We start from the raw sequence: 18,690 nt of genomic DNA, 5'->3' as shown, positions 1-18,690 counted from the left end.
TGCCATTAAAAATGTCAGGAGCAGATTTAATGTTTAGCTCAAAAAGGCCTTTTTTAATGTAACGTAAATTAAAATGTTTACTGTATAAAAATATATAATCTAAAAGAAGTTTGGATATGCAGTGACTTTTGGCGGCTGAAGGCGGGTTCGATCTTGTTGCTAAAGTTCGTGGTTGAAGTTTTCCAAAACTAGTTTTGGTTTCCATGCTGACAACATTTAAATGTCTCCCTTTGAAACGCAAAAAGAGACAATAATGCTTGGAAATGATATTCTCCTGCTTCTGGAATGAAAAAATAACTTTGACTTGATGTTTCGAACGCGCCGGGTTTTGTGCAGAAACTTTTAAAAATGGAGGCTTTATATCTGTGGAAGCCAGGACTGTAATCAATAAGTCACTATCAATAAGTAAACATCAACACTATCAGTGTTGATGTTTCATTTCAGGCATTTTTCTGTCCAAAGTCTCTTCACTGTCATAACATGTTAGGTGAAGTATCCAGTACACCTCTTAAAGGGCCAGTATTATGTTTTTAAAGGCCAATTATTACATTTTACAGCTTAATAAAGTAACTATGTTACCTTATTAAGATGCTATATTCATCCTTAATGGCTTGAAATTGTGTTGTCCTGTCTGATCGATCTCAGCTTTGTCCCTGGTTACTCTCTGTGTATTTAAGTCCATCTGTGTCTCTTGTTTCCTTGTCGGGTTTTTGTCTCGTCTGTCATCAATTCTTGTTTATTTCCAGTTTATTATGAGCTCTTGGCATTCTGCCTGGATTATTGTGCTTTATTCTTCATTAAATCATCATTTCATTCTACCTCACCATTTCACAACCACAAAACCTGACATCAATACCATGATTTATTGTTTCTCTCTTTCCACAAAAAAAATGTAAAAACATTTGAAATACAATTTTCTCTACAGACTTCATAAATCCTTTTATTTCTTGTTTCAGTTTTTGTTTTTGTATTTTATTGCCATTACCGTTATATCACTGGAAAATGGTTTCAAAATAGCAATATTATCGTTTATCACAATAACCTCTGGGGCAATTTATCATCTAGTAAAGTTTGTTATTGTGACAGCCCAATTACTTCATGTTTTCACCCACATGAGCAGAATTTACTCTGTATTCACTGCGTTTACTTATTAAAGCAGTCGAGTCACAACATGAAGCCAGATCCAAACATTCCCACCAAGAAAATCAGTTTCATGAAGGATCGTTTCAGCAAAACTCTCGATTAATCCCAGATCTGTTTTCTTATCTTTGCACCTGTTGAAGCTTTAATACCTTTAATGTCCCTCAAGTTACACGAGACTTGAAATATTTAATAAAACTTTGCATCGTGGCTCCATGACAATCAGGATCTCTGATTTCTGCTTTTAGATTTGCTGCGTTATAGGCGTTACCTTCGATTGGCTGCAGGTGAGCTGAGCTCCGCCGCCGTGTTCTGCTTCTCCTGTACGGCCAGAACAGCTGCAGGCTTCACATGCAGGCAGTTTATATGAATAAATGAACCGACCTGATCCGAGCCGCGTCAGGGAAGTCCCCCTCACAGGGACAAAGGACCCTGATGTGGAACCAGAAAGATTTAGCGGGATTAGGATTGAGCAGCAGCAGTATTAATCTACAGTAGCACATGTAGTGACTGTGCTCAGTTTCAGCAACATGTAAAAACAAAACTTTGTTTTTGCAGCAGATCCCATCATCTACTTAGTCAGGAATGTTTGTTTCTCCTAATTTACAATAAATTGCTTAAACTTTTACGTTTGGTTCCTCCAGTCGTAGTGATTAGCGCCGTTAGCATGTTTCAGCTCAGGATCCATGTTGTTGGTATTTCTGCCACCCGACTCGGGGATAAATGATTCCTCTATGTATGTTTAGCTTTCGTGTTAAACAAAGTGACATTTACAAAACATAAATAACAAATATAGTCATTTGTTACAACATTAAAATCTAAAATATCCAAACGGCTTGTTGCCATGGAAACAATACTGTCATAACAAGTTTCCAGATCTTCAAAATAAAATGGATTTAACATTTAAATGAAACTTTCTGGAGAATAAAGTCAGCCTCATCAGATGGCGAACGTTTAGTTTTAAACAAATTGAGAGTTAAAAGTTTATGGAGCTGTAATACTTTGAACAATGTTACCATGGAAACCATATCTCAAATGTAAATATTATGACAAAAATAATCTGAAGAGGAAACGCAAAGAAATCGTGAGTAAAGGCTTATTTATTTATGACATATATTTGTAATAATTCATGCTGATGTTTGATAATTCACTTTGCAAAATGCAGAATCATCTGATGACTAAAACTTAAACGTGTTTCATGACTCATTTATTTCCCTGGTAGAAGTTTACAAAGCATCAGTTTAAATGCATAGTTAGCTTCGCTTGCGAAAACTTTCTAAATTAGAAACAGAAATGAAAACTTTTCAGAGAAATTAGGGAATGTATTTAATCCTGGCTGACAAAAGCAGAAAGTTTTAAAATCATAATGTGTGAAATCAGGTTGTCTCTAATACATACTGGTTAACCTTAACCCTAACCCTAACCTTAACCCTAACCTTAACCCTAACCTTAACCCTAACCCTAACTGATGCATAAATATCATAAATTCATTTTTACATGTCATGAATGTTTGTTTTATGCAGGACTGAAATGGAGAAACGTCACCTGGAAGAGAAGGCATCAGTGGAAGAGGTTAGTTATTAAAACTTGGGAAAAACTAAATGTTACTTTTTGTTTTAGTTGTTTTTCTGCATTTAGTTTGAATGTTTTCTCTGTGCATGGATGGGATTTCTCATAAACATGAAATTTATTTTACTTTGGGTTCTCTGAAATGCTATATATGTGTGTGTGTATGCGCATGGTTCTTGGTCCTGTATGTCTCTTTGTTGACCTTTGACCTGACCTAACATAACCCAAATCTTTATGTTGGCTTCGAAAAGAGATCTGAAACCTTTACAGTCCAAAGAACCAGTTTTACCTTCAGATAAAAACACTTTTTTAGAGCCACAAATGTTACATGACTTTTGATACACATCTTTGCTCTGATGCTCCACACAGCCACGTTAGGAGACCGTAGTCCTCGACACGTCCGTCGCAGGCTCGATTCCCAGGCCTGTGACCTTTGCCACATGCCGTCCCCCTCTCTCATTTCCTGTTAATTCATTATCAAATAAAGGCCACTAGAGGCAACAAAGCCTTAAACAAACCTACAGTAATCTAACTATAGAAAATCTGTTGTCATTTTTAAGGAACCAGCATTTTATTTCTTTTTTGGGATTTAAACAACATGATAATAAGATCCTGAGTTGTTTGGTTGGTTTTTTCATTTCTGTTTCTTAGCTCCTCTTCTTTTATAAGCTGGTTTTTGTTTGACCCTGGTTTGGTGCTCTTTTAATTATTCTAATTTCAGTATTTTAATTTTTTTACTTTGTTAGATCAGTCTTGTTTCTGTAATTCAGTCCTTTCTTAGCTATTCTAGTTCATTATGCCTCGTTGGTTCAGTTCCCCTTTATGTTGGATTCATTTAGTCCCTTCAGTTTCTCTCTCTCCTCTCTACCTGTTAGGCCTCAACCTGATCCTTTGTGTCAACATTCAGCCTCCCAGTACTTGAGCACCTCTCCTTCAGTTACTCCTTGCTGGTTCCTCCTGTCACTTCCCCCAAGTCTCCCCATGTTCTCATCACTGGTTTCATCTTTTCATTATTCACTGCACATTTCCACTGTTTGCATTTGGGTTCTCAATTCATCTGCCACCAAATCATCACGACACATAAATAGTTATTTTTCATGAAACATCTGAATAATATATTAACTGCTAAAGAGTTAAATGTGAAAATTAAAACCTGAATCTGCCTTTAAATAATCTTTCACACCAATGATGATATTTGTGAATAATTAAGTAAAATTATAGGATAGTTTTCAACTCAGTAACAAGAAAAACAGATAAAAAAATACATAACTGGAACTTTTCTTGTTCTTCTGTTGTGGAAATTCAATGCAGTTGTTCTGTTGTACATTACTGATGACTGTGGCCCTGTGGGTAGAGTAATTGTTTTGTGATCAGAAGGTTGTAGGTTCAATTTCAGCTTCCTCCTGGCATATGTTGATGTACCTCAGGGCAAGGCACTTAACCCATACTGATGTATAAATGCGTGAGAGTTTGTGTGTGGATGTGACTCCAGTACAAAGGATGTTTTTAATCTTTGCAAAGCAATAAAGCTGTTAACTATCAAAGTGTTAGTGTATTATATTTACTGTTGGTTGTACTGACTGTACTTCCCTTCATAGAACCAAACCTGGACAAACCCAGGCAAACACGATGATGAAGCCTCAGTTGGTTCCAGCGATGGACAGCAGGTTCAGCCCGGCCAGAAGCTGCAGAAAAAACATCGATGTGAAAAGTGTCTGAAACATTTCAGATTTGAGAGTCATCTGAAAATTCATCAGCACATTCATACTGGAGAGAAGCGCTATCTCTGCGACCAGTGTGGAAAGGGTTTCACTCAGAATGGTTATTTTAAGATTCATCTGCGAATCCACACTGGCGAAAAGCCTTACAGCTGCAATCAGTGTGAGAAGAGGTTCAAATGTTCCACAGGGCTGAAGTCTCATAAGCGAATACACACGGGTGAAAAGCCTTACAGCTGCGATGAGTGTGAGAAGAGCTTCAAATATTCCTCAGTGCTGAAGTGTCATCAGCGAATCCACACTGGTGAAAAGCCTTATAGCTGCTATCAGTGTGGGAGGAGGTACAGATTTGCTTCTGGGCTGATGTATCATAAACGAATCCACCCAGAATAAAAATCCTGATCCACATAAGACAGCAGCAACATCTGGAATGTGAGGGAACTTCTTTCTCTCCTCCTGTCTTCTATCACTACAGCAACAACAGTCGGTGCTGTCACTAACATTTATATCAATAATAATAACAAGCATGCAAATAAGTTGTCATGTTGTCCTTTTGTTGTAGCAAAAACAAAGATGCTGTCGAGATCTGGGGTTGTTTGAGTTTGCTTTTGGAATTTTGGCATTTTTGGTGTTCCTTAGGTTTTCTGTTTTTGTCTTGTTTTCCACTTCTGTTCTTCCTTAGTGAGTCTAATTATTTTCTGTTATGCTACATTACATTCTGGTTTTAATCACAACACACACGCACATAAACACTATATACCAGCTCGCTGTATAATAAATAAATAAAATAAATTTAATTCCCTTCTCACCCACCGCGGGTGGTTCTTATCCTCTGAGCTCGGGTCCTCTACCAGAGGCCTGGGAGCTTGAGGGTCCTGCGCAGTATCTTGGCTGTGCCAAGGACTGCTGCACATTTCTGGACTGAGATGTCTGATGTTGTTCCTGGGATCTGTTGTAGCCACTGCTCCAGTTTGGGGGTTACTGCCCCGAGGGCCCCGATGACCACAGGCACCACTGTGGTCTTCACCTTCCAGGCCCTCTCCAGTTCTTCCCTGATGCCCTGGTGTTTCTCCTGGTGTTTCTCCTGGTATTTCTCCAGGTGTTTCTCCTGGTGTTTCTCCAGGTGTTTCTCCAGGTGTTTCTCCTGGTGTTTCTCCAGGTGTTTCTCCTGGTGTTTCTCCTGGTATTTCTCCAGGTATTTCTTCAGTTCCCAAATGCGTCTGGAGAAAAATGAGGTTTGGAAAATCAGCTGTCCAGCAGAGAGGAGGAAATCAAACTCATTTATATATTAATAGATACCTAAAAAAAATCATTTTAAACATTTGTACTACAGTTACTTGAAACCACCTTTTAAATAAAATATACAATGAAAATACTTATGCAGCTACATGTAAGGACCGTTTCCATGTTTTACATTTAAGGCTCCTGATGTTCAGAAAATATCACTAGCTCCAAAACAGTCGATATTTTCACTGATAACTAATAAAAATGTGTTACATAAAACTGATTGGTTTTAACATTTTTGTTTGCATTTTATTGTTTTGTTTTTTGTTTCACAATCTGAAATAGAAAATGCAAATTGTTGTCATTCAAACTTCAGCCGTTTTTTGTCGTCGTTCAGCTGTGTGGCAGTTTGTGACATCACGCCCTTCTCTGTGACATCACAAAGCTGCATTCCTGAGCTCTACGCGAAGAATCTTTACAGAACCCAAAGAGCAAGGAGATTATTTCCGAGCAAGAGATCAAAAACAAACGTTTTTGAGACAAAACGGCATTTTCTAACACAACAAAGGAAGTTATTGAGCATTTATTGGATTTGTCGAGACAGAAAGGAGCAACAATGAATGAGATCAGTAAGACTTCTTCGCCTGAGTACCAGGAGATCATACAACTCCGTGACCAGACTGTAGCTCAACAGTCACTGAAACTGCGTGTCGTCCTGAATGAAAGCAGCATGGTGACTGAGGAACAGTCTCTGATTAACGGAAACGAGACTCCGGAGACTCAACTCAACTTGGACAGCAAACAAGTTGCATTTGAAAAAGACATAGAGCTTCAGCAGCAAACCCAGGATTTGCAGATCTCGGTCAACGTAAATGCGGCCCTGCTGGAGAGAAACGAGGCTTTGGAAATCGAAGTGCAACTTCTGACCAGACTGCTGAGAGACAAAGAGGTGGAATACAGACTCCACTATCGGGCTCTGGAGGAACAAGTCCAGAAGTTTCAAGAAGTCCTGGCTGATTTGCAAGACATGAAAAGGAAATATATGTTCCTGATGGAGCAGAAGCAGAACGACGGGTCAAGGAAACTTGAGGAAACTGACAAAAGGATCAACAGTCCACTGGGTCTTCAAGAAGAAACCAAGAAGCTTCCAGTCAATTCAGGATACAGCCCAGCCAGTGTGAAGGCTCCAACACAGAACGCTTCGATTGGACCGTCTGAGCCTGAAGATCAGACCCAGCAGCAGCTGAACCAGTTGCTGGTTCTCCAGCAGCAGCAGAACCAGCAGAACCAAAGATCAGATCAGACCCAGCAGCAGCAGAACCAGCTGCTGGTTCTCCAGCAGCAGCTGAACCAGAGATCAGATCAGACCGAGCAGCAGCAGAACCAGCTGAACCAGAGATCAGATCAGACCGAGCAGCAGCAGAACCAGCAGAACCAGAGGTCAGATCAGACCCAGCAGCAGCAGAACCAGCTGCTGGTTCTCCAGCAGCAGCTGAACCAGAGATCAGATCAGACCGAGCAGCAGCAGAACCAGCAGAACCAGAGATCAGAGCAGAACCAGCAGCTGGAGAATCAGCTGCTGGTTTTGCTGCTGCTGGTTCTCCAGCGGCAGCAGAAACGGCAGCAGCAGAACCAGCAGCAGCAGAACCAGCAGCCATCTGAAACCCAGCCGTCTATCTCCAGACGCGTGATCAGCGGAATCGCCAACACGTTTCTGAGGATGTACAGAACCGGCACACTCAGATACTGGGTTGATTATTGGTATTTCTAAATGATGAAAAAAAAACCACACATAAAAAGTGTCTACACTCTAAAAAGAAATGAGTTAAATCGACTTAATCGAATCACTTCAATTGGTAACAAGTAAATTAATTAGGTTTATCCCACCTAGTTTATTAAGTTTAACCACATTCAGTTAACTTAATAAATTGAGTTCTTTCCAACTCAATATATTATGATCTTCCAACTCAATTCATTAAGTTAAACCAACTTACTCTGTTAAGTTGGTTTAACTTAAGTTAATTGTTAATTAATTTGCTAAATAACTAATTAATTATTAATTAATTGTTAAGACATGACAATAATGAATTAGTTAATTAATTAACAATTAATAATTAATTAAATTAATTAACTAATTAATGATTTATTTTAATAGCTTCAATTGCTATTAATTGAAGCTATTCAATTGGTAACAAGTAATTCAATTAAGTTGGACTACTTAATTGAATTAAGTAATTAATGGAATTACTTAATGAGTTAAGTAATTAATTGAATTACTTAATTTAATTAAGTAATTACTTGTTAATTATAATGAAGAAGTAACTAACAATTACTTGTTAATTCAGTTAACAAGTAATTGAATTACTGGTTACCAGTTGAATTGCTTCAGTTGGTAACGAGTAATTCAATTAAGTTGAGGCAGCTTAATTGAATTACTCGTTACCAATTGAAGCAATTCAATTAAGTTACAAAAACTTTGTAAATTGAGATGTATAAAGTTAATGAGTAGAGTTGGATGAGAGAGGAGCTGAACCGTCTCCCATTAAGTCCTGGGAAGCTAAAAATAAGCTGTGGCCAATATCTTTTTGTCGCAAAATGTGGACAAAAATGCTACTGGACATAGTATTTATGTTTCTATCTTGGTCTGTTTTTCTGTATGTTGTTTTTGTTTGAAATAAATTCATGGGAGGGAAGAACGAGGGAAAATGAAACAGGAAGAAACGGCAGTATGTGGTAGACATACAAAAACCGTCACCAACCAAAACGTCAACATACATGTACTTTAATCAACTGTAAGTTTACAAAGCAGGGAAATAAATTAGTGATTTAGGATTCATCTGGAAAATTTTTTCAAGTAAGCTGAGTGTGCCTGTTAAGAGTGTTTAGCTATTTTTTTTTACAAAAGCTAAAAGAATTAGCTTTTTAGTGGAAGTAAAGACCCTACTGGGGCAAGTACTTTTCACATCCCTGGTATAGAAGGAAACTGACCATTATCAAGTGTAACAGTGCAGTTTTTAACAGCCTGTTGGGTTCACATTTACCTTAAAGTAAAGGAAAACCAACCAAATGTTATGATCATCACATCTCAGCATTTCAAGGAGCAAGACCCTATTAGGAAGTGACAATGAGGTGCGTAAAGAGAGGGCTGATGGGAAAGCCAGGCTGTCTGTGTGGTGTTTTTATTACGGGCTGCTCTTCTGATTTCTTCCCTGGAAGAATAAAAAAAGCTCCACCTCATCCATGAAACAGGTTGGCGACGCCTAGCCGAACAGGAAGGAAAGCCATACAGGCTCTAGCATGACATATGTAAGCCGATCTCAGCTGGATTTGAAGTTTTAAGAGCTTCTGCCTGAAAGATTTAGTATTAAGAGGGGGAACTGTATACGACACCCTTATAAATTGGAATCAATTTTTCAAAGGAAATCATAAAAGCCCTTTCTCTTCCCTCTTCTTGCCACGGTGATGGCTTCATTTAAAGTGGGCCTGTTCACATTCTTCTGGGCATCCGCCTCAAGCGTTGGCCTCTGAGACGGGAGGTTTACGCCGAGGTTAGAGGGTTTTAAAGGTCCAATTTGAGCCGTTTTTACATTACATCAGGCTATCTTGTGGTATTGTTAGGAAAAAGGAGCAAAGAATAATACTGCGCCGGGGAGAACGACAAAGCCAGTCACTTCCTACAAACTGACCCAACTGATGAGAAAAGCAAAGCCAGTGTTACGACTTGCAGCGTTCCTAAAAGGGTCCATATGTACGAAGGCCATCGTTAAGCAGTTCTGGTTCCGTTGTGCTTCACTTGCCGGGCTCGTAACAAAACGCCGGGCTCCCTGGGAGGCGTCAGGGTGACGCATGATGATGACTCCCCGTCCGCTCCTCGTCCCACATCTACACCCAAAAAATGTAAAAAAGTAAAATTATTCAAGTAAAAAAGTATTTGGTAAAATGTCTACCCAAGTACTGAATAATTAATCAAATGATCAATCATTTAATATTTAAAAATTATGTCATCCGATGGACCAAGATAAGTGGAAGGACAGTGAATGCAACTCTGTATCTGCTCCATCTGGATGACGTGTAACATTTGATCATATTTTGGCATTAAAGCTGTTTTATTTACAACCTGATCTCATTATTTCTCAAGGTAATTTAAACTGAGGGGTTCTGGTCTTGTCTAGAAACAAATTAACGAACCTGGGAGGCGCACAGAGACAAAAACAAATAAACTCCAACAAAACTTACAACTTACAACGCAACTCTGCGTGCGATCAGAAAGAACATAATATTCATATTCAGATCATTATTTCTGTCCTGAAACACCAGCAGTTCATCTTTAAACTACAAGATGTTGCACTAAATAAGCGACTAAATACATATTTAAAATTTGAAATCCACATGTTTTTTGTGAAATGTTTATACAATAAAATGCCACAATTTATCATACAGTTTTGAAGGCAGACTGTATGATAAATCATCAGTAACTTTCCATAGTTTATAGTTCTGAACTGTTGACAGGATCCAGGACTACTTGAATATGTTGGCCTAAATATGTTGCAGTTTTCCTAATATCTAAAATAAATGCTGCTTGTGAAATGCCAAAACTCATAATTACTTAAAATTTTTATATCTTAGAATATTTTTTCAGCCTTGCAGGTCGCCCATGATGACCGATGGCCTAATGACGTCATGAGCTCCATTCTCTACTGGAGTCCACAGAGTGAACACAGGAAGGCTGACTTCAGCCCAGTACCGTATTTTTCGGACTATAAGCCGCCACTTTTTCCCATGTTTTGAACCATGCGGCGGTGCAGCTTTTCTGTGTTTTTTTTCTTCAACCGCCAGGGGGCGCGTTTCAGCAGGAAGTGAATCATTGGAAGTCAAAATTGGAAATCAAAGAAGAAAGTGTTGATTTTCATTTAGAACAAGCACATGCTAGCAGCAGGCACTCTTTGAGATGCTAACAAGAGCTATCCTGCCTGCGGTTCTGACATTACCTGTCCGACCGGATCCAGGCTGGTCCGGTGTCGCCGTTACCGCCACACCGAACTCCAAACAGCGGATGCTGCCGAACTGGACGCTGGGAGAAAGACAAGCCGCGCTAATGGAGCTATTGCTACCTTTGCTAATGGATCCAGAACACCGGTACTGAATGTGAAACCGCCACAACACCGAACGGTTCGACAACAGCCGGACTCGGAGCTTGGAGGACTTACCGGATCTCCGACCAGAGGTTCGTGTCATTATTTATGTTTCATTCACCTTTCAGCCAAAGACGGCTCAAAGAAAGTTAAAAGCAACAACAAGATAGTCATAAAACTTTGAAAATAAAAAATAATAAAAGATCAAGCAGATTAAAAATAGACAAAGTAAACATAAAAAATTTGCGTCGCAGTTTGTTAGTTTTTTTCTTTGTCATAAATAGAAAATGAAGCTCATGGAAAAGTTGCAGTTTTATTTGTGATTCATAATTAAAATATTTGCAGAAACTCATTAACAACATTTACAGCAACCTGAAACAGCAGCGTCATCATCTCACCTGAAACTGACGTCAAACCTTCGATGAAGTGCATCGATTTGCTCACATGAAGCTCCAAACCCTCCGGGACTTTCAGACTCGCTTTCCTCTCTCCTGGTGATGAAGGAGTGAAATGATGAAGATGATGAGTTTCACCCGGTAAAGAGGGTTAATGAGATAAAAGCCACGCGGCGGTCCGGGTGGTCTCTGGGGTCCCGGTCCTTGTAAAGATGGCGACCTCCGCCATGACCCGCACAGCTGCAGCAAAGACTCGGTAACAAGTCAGTGATTCAATTAAGATGCGCTTCAGTTTGGCTTTGGAAAATACGGTGTTTAAAGTCCAACTGCAGATGTTCCTGACAATATTAGCTCCTCAGCAGGTATGATGTGGACTGTTTGTTTAAAATTAACAGCAATAATTTGGGTTATTTCGCTTGTCATAAGAGAAAAAATGACCATTTTTTTAAAACATATTTTCATCTTAATCATTTGTTTGTAAACGTCACTTTATATTTATTAAATCCAATTTAAATATTTTTCTCTAAAATATTTAGTATTTAGCTCCCAAGCTATAGCTGAACATTTAGTTTACAAACTAAACATTTAGTTTGTAAACTAAATATTGAACTTAAAGTAAAACTTTAATATTTAGTTTGTAAGCTAAATATTTAGCTCGGCCAAATATTTATCTAGAAGGCAAATTCACTTGCTGATAAGTGAAAGTGGACGCATTTTGTGTTATAATTTCCATTTTATTGTTTTTGTTTGTTGTGGGATCCTTTGGGGGTTGGAAGAGACGTTTGAAAAATGATCCATTTCCAGTGTGAATTGACTGGTCTTTAACAGGGCAAACTGCCACTACTCCAGAAACTGATTATTTTATTTCATTTTTATTTATGTATTGTATTCATATGGATCACGTTTTGTATCAAAACAAAGATTCACTCGTGTATCATTTGAAAATGGCCTCAAATCATCAGTATTTTTGGTTATTGCAATTACTGAGTCAATTTATCGCCCACTAATATTTATTATGATATGCCTGGCTGCCTTTCTTCTTGCTCTGAAAAGATTACATTTCATTTCCTGCTAAAATATTATCAATAACTGTGACTGTCATTGTAAAATAAATAAATAAAAAGCAGCCAAACCAGTTGGGGATGAAAATGTCTCCAAAAATCAGACACATTTCCATCTGACACATTATATTCATTCATGGCTACATAAAACAAAGAATGTAAGTCAGTGTGCCTGACCCTGCATAAACACTTGCCATAAAAGTTAACTGAGGATTTGAAGGGGCCGGGCTGGTTGTGGAGCGGCCCAGAGCCGCCGCCTGGCGGGGCCAGCAGCTCTGGCGGGGCCAGCAGCTCTGGGCCGCCTCCGATCCTCGGATGACGCTGCAGCCGATTCCGTGCGAGGAGGTTACGTTGGGAACAGGAACGCCGTAAAGGCAGAGCTGCAGGATCTGGAAACTAGATTGGAGTGAATGAAGCAGTGCATCAAGCCCTGCTGGAGGTTTTTTTTTTCCGTTTTTTAACCTCTTCATCTGTTCAGGTGAAGTTTCATGAGCAGCGACTCTGAAGATTAAACAAAAACAAAATTATGCTTTGGCTCAACTATTGAATGTTTATTATTGTGATTCTGTTTCTAGGCCTGTCTTAATAAGCATTAAATTAGTTAAATGCATAATAAATTCAAAACAAGTTCAATATTTTTCATTTACATGATTGTTTCTTTTTTCTTTCTTTAAACCCTAAAATTGTATAATAAATGTCTTAAGTCTGGTGCTTTGGTCTCAACTAACCCTTAATGTAAATTATAATACATTTTATGCATGTTTTCGGTCATTTTGTTTATATCTTTTGGATATTTTAAATGTCTTCCAGCTCCCAACATAAATGTTCTTCAAAAATTATGGTTTATTAATCCTTGACAATGCGTTCTTGAATGTCTTGTTATGCTATTATTATTATTGCCTGAAAATTGTCTCACAACAATATTATAGTTTATTGCAATAACTTCAGGGACAATTTGACATCCATTTGTTATTATGACAGGTCTATACGTTAACTGTAAATTTGAAATCTCTTCCATCATCCTGGTAAGGGACTACAGATGAAAATTAGCCTTAATCTGGAATATTTATGTGATGAGTTTATGTTAATTAAAAATAACAAGCAGGCATCACGTAAGATTCCCTGCTGAGTTTTCAAAATTAACAAAAAAATTATCTATAGAGTGTTTTTAAACATTAAATATAGAAACTTGGGTAATTAAAAACATTGAAGTAATTTTTCTGAATTAATGCAGTTAAAAACCTTTCAGAACCTTTCATGGTTAAAAGTTTCTGCTGCGACCCGAAAGCGGCAGCGTTGTTGTGCAGAACGGTGAGGATGAGGAGGAACCACACATGGATTGCATCAGGATACTTTGCCGTTGGCTTAACACGGCACCCACAGTAGCTATCACCTTTTTCCCTGGATAAATGATTTCCCAGATGTTCCCAGACAAACGAAGCAAGTGTTCATCAAAGGAAATGTGTTTGCTGGAGTTTTCTGCTGCTCATGTCTGCTCCTCCTCCAAATTTTATGTTGTTTGTGTTTTTGACACAGAAGTTGCTTTGCATCAGAGATCATTACAACACAGTTTACTTTTTACAAAAGTGTAAAGGATAATCCAGAGTCGTGCTTTAAAACACTGAATTGGACACTTTGCATTTGGTAAAGGTCTGATGAAGAGGTCTGTTGCTCCACTGCAAAAACATAAAATCTTACCAAGTTTCTACTGCAAATATCTTAGTACATTTTGAATGAGACAAAACTAACAAAGAAGTAATTTTCCAATTACTTGTAAGTTAATAATTCCTTGATATTGACAGAAAACACACTGGTTTCATTGGCAGATTTTCCTTCACTTATAACAAGACATTTTCTTCATGTTCTAAGTAAAAATAATCTGCCAATAGAAATATTACTTTTTATCAATATTAATTAATTACTGACTTTAAACAAGCTGATACGTCTGGCTAAAAAGTTACTTGCACATTAGTTTTGTTTTATTTTAAGTGGACCAAGACTTTCTAGAAACTAGACCAAAAATACTTGGTAAGAATTTGTGTTTTTGCAGCATCCTGTGATTCATGATTGAGTTTCTGTCATTCCAAATTATTTTCACTTCATTATTATTTGCGGTTCAGTATTCAGGTATTATTCAGTGGAATGCAATTACAAATTATTTCTTGAAGATTAATCAAGTATTCCAAAAATATTGGATGATAAAAGTCTTAAATCTGGTGCTTTGGTCTCTTAATTTAAATTATGATTAATTTTATGCGCGTTTTCGGTTATTTTTTTTTGTTATTTTTTTTTGATATTTTAAAAATCTTCCATCCTTGCAACCTCAGCCAAGTCCAGCCTGCATCAACTAGCAACCAAAATAGAGGTCCAGCACATTTGGTCAGCTGGTTTTACCACTACTTGAAAAAGACAAGTGTTTAGTTGTTGACCTAGCATTCACTGCTCTTCTCTTTGCAGCCATTTTTACGTGTGGGGCGTGGCCAGTAGCAGCTCATTTGCATAAAAGTGACAGCGTCTTAAGCTCATGCTCAAAGGAGTTCAAAATAGGCAGAACTGAGATGTAATGAATATGTTTTGCAAAACCTCCAGACTTATCCTAACCTTCTCAGGGAAGCACAAGCCCTTTAAAATGTAAATACACAGCACTCTGATAAATGTTTGCTGCTGCTGTCCTGGTGATGTGATCTACTGAGCTGATCTTGTTCTCAGATACTCAAACCCTGAAACTAAAAGAAATAAATCAGGAGACTCCTGTCCTCCCCCTCCCTAAAGTAATTTTTTCCAACCCTCTCTTTTTGTTCTGAAATCCCACATGTGCCCAATATATCACTTAGACTGTATCACCTTCTCCCTTTGTTTATCATCTCCTCGGATGTCCATGTGGAATCCTCATCTTATCCCCTTCACCTTGTCTCCGGGACTTCCAGGCGTATTTTACAAGCCACCAGTCACTGAGCCTAATGGTTTGCAGCAGCAGAGCTGGTAGCACACATGATATCTTCAATGTAACAATCAAAGAGGCATGCAAGATTTTGGTATTTCCGCTGGCTTACACATGTGCTGCAGCTTCCAGCTCCAGAAGCTGTAATCTCAGTTTAAGACACGGAGGCGGGGTTGAAACTACTTCAAACAAATGAACATCTTATCGCCATATGTCACGACAGTGTTATGCAGCTAGAGAGAGAATCTCCCCACCTTCAGCTGGGAGCTGTTTGATGGCACATAAATTAAACAGGTTGCTTACTAGACAGCTGAACAGGGCCGGTCTGAAATGCTCTCGGGCCCCTGAGCAGAACCAGCCCCCATATGGCGATAAATTTGCTTTTTAGTTGCGTCAAACATTTGTCAGCTTTGATGTTTTTCGTTAACAAAAAGCATCACATATGTAATTGATATTTTGAAGCGCTCCAGCCCCGTTACCTAGCAACCCCCGCCGAGTTCCAGCCCCGTTACCTAGCAACCCCCGCCGAGTTCCAGCCCCGTTACCTAGCAACCCCCGCCGAGTTCCAGCCCCGTTACCTAGCAACCTAAGAAGAGTTCCAGAATGTTTTTTCAGGAACTTTCTGTTTTTTTTTTTAGGAACTTTCTGTTTTTTTTTTGGAACTTTCTGTTTTTTTCAGGAACTTTCTGTTTTTTTTGGAACTTTGTTTTTTCAGGAACTTTCTGTTTTTTTCAGGAACTTTCTGTTTCAGCTAGTATTTCATGACAGATTTATTTTATTAAATCTTTAAAAGACACTAACGCTTTGACATAGTAGATATCTTAAAATAGGTTTATCTAACCATGTACTGTTTTTATTTGTTGCTTTCATTGCGTTTTTTTGTATTTAGTATGTAAACCATTGTGTTAATGTTGTTATTTTTATGTCCTATATTGTTTGTTTCATGGGACAACAGCATTTCGCTAAATCCAATGTATTTACGACAGTATTATATGTTCATTAATATGGATTGTCCCGTTCAAATGAAAGGTTTTGCTTTATGGTAACTCATCCAGTTACTTTAGGTCAGTAACCTCAAAACTGCAAGAACAATAATGTGGCAAAGATGTATAATATGGCATCAGTTGGTAAACGTTTAGGAATTCCTAGTCAAAGTCCCGATTTGACTCGGTTAGTTTCAAGTTTACTTATTGAACGATATTTCTATTTGTTTGATGCTTTATTGTAGATTAAAGTTACTCTGGATTTACTGGTTGACTTTATATTTTAAATAGCAGTTTGGTCAGTTTTAGTAGCGTGCTGTGAAAATGTGAGCTTGAGGTTTTTCAACAGATTACCTGGAAATAGGTAGGACTGTTTTGTGTCATGCAAGGAAAACAGAGAAAGTGATTATTTTCTATTTTTCTGTACAGGAAGAGTTTGAACATCACACTCAAATTAGACTTTATACGGGTGGAAAATCGATTGTTTTGGTTTAAAAATGATATGTGAAATGTTCCAAGAATTTGAAGCGCTTTAAGAGGGAAATAAATGTTTTTCTACAACCGAAATATTATTTTGATGGTTCTGACCATCACACAGATCTGTTATGATAACAGTTTGCTCTGCGAGATAACTGCTCGCTGTGATGATTTCACAAGATGATTCCATGAGGGCGATAAAAACAGCAGCTCTCACACAATAATAAGAAATATGAATTGCCCACAGGATGACATCTGGGCTATTTTGGAAGTAAAACAGAGGATGGCACATCATCATCCAAATGAGCCATGAGCTGGTATAAAAGTACTCACGTTATGATCGTAACCTTGTACAAAGACATTTTGTTTTGTGGTATAAAAACGATCATAAACCACATGGGTTTAAAAGTTATTTTAGCCAGAAAATGGCATATGTTACTGTTGGCTGGATATTAATAGTAAAGTAATGATCTTTGCAGTTATACAAATGCTATTACATCTGATTTTAAAGGAAGGCTGGAGTTGTTAGCTCTGTTAGCATATAGCTAACTGTGATAATCTGCTCATTGACAGCTTGAAGAAACTTGAACCTCTAACAAATTACTCTGGATGTTTATATAAAATACATTTTATGTGAAAGAACAAGAACAAATTGCAGACATATACTGAGATATATCTGCATGTTCAAGTATTGCAATAGTTACAGTATCCATTACAAAAATGCATAAAACTTATATTACTCAACTGATGTTAAAAAAAAACACACCAAAAAATTGGCGTGTTTGTATTACTTAAATGCCTGTGCTCTTGTTTTTACATAAACTATTATTATTTGATTATTAGGCTCATTGTTTGTGTTCTGGATTTGTTTAGAGCGTTTTCGCAGTCCGGTCGACTCGGATAGATTGGAAGCCATAATTGCAACATTTGTTACATTTTCAGCTGCTGTGGTTCCATTTCTAACCTCATTGGGTCAAAAAAAACAAACCTTTTGAAAAACCTGTTCCCCTCCTCACCTGTGGGGGCGCTGCACCAAGAGCCACTGCAGGAATCAACACAAAAACCTCGAGCTAAGAGACTGAGCGCAACTTCCTTCCTCACAAAATGTAAATAAAAACAGTCGCATCAGAGTTTAGTGGTTGTAGGATGTTTCCATTGTAGTTTTGTGAAATAAACATTGATACAACTGAGAAACTCTTCATGTTAGCACGAAAACTTTTTGTAGAAAAATGTGATTGGCCTGTTTCCTTTATGCCATTTTACACAATTCCAAGTTGCACAGTTATAAGGTAAATAGAGAAACAAGAACACCAAACTAAACCAGATGTTAAAGCTGCTGTGAACTTTGACCTAATTTAAAACTCTAATACCAGTAATAATAAATCAAACCCTGAATAACTGGCTGGTATTTTTACTTCACATTATAACCTTTTAGGAGACATCAAGCATAATGTCATTTGATTTAAAAATATAACAACGAAGACACAAGAGGAGCAGCAGGACAGAACAAAAAGTGCCAGTGGAAGGATATTTTTAAAATTTAACTCCTAAATATTTGCCTGCTAAATGCTTAGAAGCCAAAAAACATACATTTCCCAGATTTCTGACCCCACGCAGAATGTTTTGTTGACTTTGTGAATTAGTAACACCTCATTGCTCCTCGAAGAAGAACCTCGCCTCCGGCTTTACAGAAACAAAATGACCCGGAAAACTTTTTGTTTTTCTGGTGAGGATGGAGCCGCTGGCCTTCCTGCAGGCTCTGCTGTGTCGCCGACATCCTGGTGTTTGGGGGAAAACAGAAAGCGACGGCGGGAAGCGATGAGTCGGAGCGCGGCTCAGTGGTCAGTGGGGACTTTCCGTGAATTTGGCCACTTTGGGACTCGGTTCCACGGGACGAGGATTTCTTGTTATGGTGGAAAAAACTGGCAAGCTGTGTTGGTGTTTGAAACAGCATGTGTCATATTAGCTGCTGAATGTGTTGATGGTTTCATGGAGGCCGGTTGCTCATCTGTGCTGTTTGTTTCCAAAGCAGCTTCGGCTGCGGGGCGAG

The 18,690-nt window shown here is 38.2% G+C and overlaps 1 protein-coding gene across 1 annotated transcript; it reads left to right on the top strand.

The window, feature by feature from the left end:
* Positions 1-2,164: 2,164 nt before the first annotated feature.
* On the top strand, positions 2,165-4,963 carry LOC129365696 (putative zinc finger protein 56). The gene is made up of 3 exons (XM_055039069.1): positions 2,165-2,224; positions 2,664-2,712; positions 4,308-4,963. Exons 2-3 carry the CDS (start codon positions 2,671-2,673, stop codon positions 4,818-4,820), a joined length of 555 nt encoding a protein of 184 aa, XP_054895044.1. The 5' UTR covers positions 2,165-2,224; positions 2,664-2,670; the 3' UTR covers positions 4,821-4,963.
* The last annotated feature ends 13,727 nt before the right edge of the window (positions 4,964-18,690 follow it).

The sequence above is a fragment of the Poeciliopsis prolifica genome, unplaced genomic scaffold, assembly GCF_027474105.1.
Source record: "Poeciliopsis prolifica strain line A6 unplaced genomic scaffold, Auburn_PproV2 SCAFFOLD014, whole genome shotgun sequence".
Lineage (NCBI taxonomy): Eukaryota > Metazoa > Chordata > Actinopteri > Cyprinodontiformes > Poeciliidae > Poeciliopsis > Poeciliopsis prolifica.
This window is presented reverse-complemented; position numbering and strand designations above follow the sequence as displayed.

Excerpts from the sequence above, each read along its gene's own strand:
- LOC129365696 (XM_055039069.1), top strand. The coding sequence starts at position 2,671 with ATGGAGAAACGTCACCTGGAAGAGAAGGCATCAGTGGAAGAG. Across the intron at positions 2,713-4,307 it reads AGAAGGCATCAGTGGAAGAG|AACCAAACCTGGACAAACCC; the intron begins GTTAGTTATTAA and ends TTCCCTTCATAG.